A 2,473-nucleotide genomic window follows, 5' to 3' on the forward strand; every position below is an offset into this window, starting at 1 on the left:
GAGGATTCCAGGTTAGTCGTTTGTCAAGATGTAGTCCAAGAAAACGAATCTATTCTACAGGGGTAAGAGCCACATTATTAAAGTATACTGTAGGGCAGTCGGCAGGTTTACGACGAAGAGTAAATGCGATTAGTTTCAATCTATTTTGAAAAAAAAAATGATAAAAACAACCCTGTCGATTTTAAAAGTGTTTTACTTAAAGTATGAAGAATATGTTAAACATTTTATGAAATCTCCAATGGATAATTCTGCATAATCAGAATTTGTGATTCCTAGTCCTTGATTTAAAGAATGACCTAAAGTAAAATCCTATCGACTTAAGCGACTTTTGGAGACCAAAGCTACTTTTGCATGTTTGTTCGGCTCGCTTAGCTATGGAGATGGAAATGACCTGTATAATTTAACTGGGTTTTAATTAGCTATTAGAAATTTTATCTAAAAACAGTAATTATTCACTGTTTCGTTTGCATGAGTCGTGTCTCTCATTTGGGTTTGTTTTATAAGAACAGATATGAGAATGTTAAATGAGAGCTGAGAATGTTTTTAAGTTGGCTAAAAGTAAAGATTTTTATTCTATTGATGCTATTTTTAAATTTAAAGGAATCTGATTTTTTTTATACCATTTAAATTTGATATCTAAAGTCTTTACAAAGAACACTGTCTTTAATATTATGTAGTAGGGGGGTTTGTAGCTGAGTGAGTTAAAGCATCTGGCCTAAGAGACCAACTTTCATTTCTGTGGCGGCCCCACAAAATGAAAACTTGACCCCCCCTCAACATGATTAAAATTAAATGAAACTCCGGTGAAACTTAAATTAGAAGATATTAAAAAAGATTTTTTTTTTATTTTATTTATTTGTTGATATTTACAACTGTATAAAAAAAAATACAACCAGTAAATTTGATCATAATGACATAATGATATTGTACAGGATGTAGAGAAACTACCCAGTAGTATAACTCTAAAAACAGTTTACAATATAAGGTCACGAGGCCATCTTTTAAAAAAGATAGAGTAGGAGAATAGAGGTTTACGACGATCAAAATCATCTCTTTGTACAAAATAGTTCTGGTAATTATAGTGTATAAGAGTTTTTTTTTTGTGGTAAATGGGAAGTTTAGAACGTTTGTCTAGTAAGTATTGAAGTAATCGGAATCTACGAGCAGTTTCTTGTCGTTTCAGTCTTGTGTGTGGATTCCAAGAGGTCTTGTCCAAATGGAATCCTGAGTTACCATTCTGTTCAACTGGCTTTAATGAGATATTAAAAAAGATAAAGTAGAGCAAAAGATAGAGGTTTACGATAAAAATAGAAATAAATTTTGTATTTCCAGCCCCTCCTCCCAGGGATGGGCACTCTTTCTTGTACATATATATATTTGTAGTACAAGGAAGTTTATTTATTTAGCTCTTTGATTTTTAGATGAACGCGAGGTGATGTTCGGGGGCGGCTTGGAGGATGGCGGGAGCCTGTTGTTGCCGGCGGATGCGAGTGGCCTCATGGCCGCGGTGGCCGGGATGTCGCCGCAGAACACATCGTCCGAGCCACTCTTCAATTTCTCCATGAAGGAGGCCCTCGAGATCCTCCAAGAACACCAGAGGAACGAGAAAGTCCTCGTGCCTACGACTGAGATTGTCATCATCATCGTGTACTCCATCCTCATGACGGCGGGGGTGTTCTGCAACGCATTGGTCTGCTTCGTGGTAGCTCGACAGTGTGCTCGCAAGCACCACCAGGCCGGCCCTAGCCCGAGGAACATGTACATCGTGAACTTGGCCCTCGCCGATCTGCTCCTCTGCCTGGTCTGCATGCCCTTCACCTTGGTCTCCATCCTCAAGAGGCGATGGACTCTGGGCCTCCTGCTCTGCAAGATGGTACCGGCTATCCAGGGTGCCAACATCATGGTCTCGGCGGGAACCATTTCTGCCATTGCTCTCGATCGGTGAGTCCTCTTATCTTTATCTATCCATTTACGATCTACTCTTGAAAGCTCGAACATTCGTATTCTTTTATAACTATTACAAGATGTCAAAAATGTTTGTTTCCCAATCGAACCATTAAAAACGGAAAAAATACTTTGAATATAAAATGGATTTAAAATTTCCAAAATTAAACGTTTTAGATTTTGAATTTTGATGAAAAATGTTTTCTTATTTTGCGCCATTTTTCTCGCTAAAAATGTATAATTTTTGTTGCAAAGCGTATTAATTTTCCCTAAGAAAGGTTAAGAAGACTGCCACTAATGTGGCTCGAACAGTTTCAAGCTATCATGAGTCAACTTTTGCGCTTTTCAGATTTGAAGAAGTTTCAGGCTACTTTTCACGTTGTTATTTTTTGGAACAATTCAATTCAATAGACCAGAAATGTAATTTACGCATATTTTAGAGCAAAGTTATATCTAAAGTCTAGTAGTTCTAATAGCTACTTAAAATCTACCGAGGAAATGGCCTATACATGATGAACATTTAAAAATA

At 37.1% G+C, this 2,473-nt stretch overlaps 1 protein-coding gene across 1 annotated transcript; it reads left to right on the forward strand.

The window, feature by feature from the left end:
* Positions 1–1,425: 1,425 nt before the first annotated feature.
* Positions 1,426–1,968, forward strand: LOC106689736 (G-protein coupled receptor 83). Its single transcript, XM_067047091.1, has one exon. The coding sequence runs from the start codon at positions 1,436–1,438 to the stop codon at positions 1,943–1,945; it is 510 nt and encodes a 169-aa protein (XP_066903192.1). The 5' UTR covers positions 1,426–1,435; the 3' UTR covers positions 1,946–1,968.
* Positions 1,969–2,473: the final 505 nt, after the last annotated feature.

This window comes from Halyomorpha halys, unplaced genomic scaffold (assembly GCF_000696795.3).
Source record: "Halyomorpha halys isolate HHAL.00 unplaced genomic scaffold, Hhal_1.1 Scaffold1442.1, whole genome shotgun sequence".
NCBI lineage: Eukaryota > Metazoa > Arthropoda > Insecta > Hemiptera > Pentatomidae > Halyomorpha > Halyomorpha halys.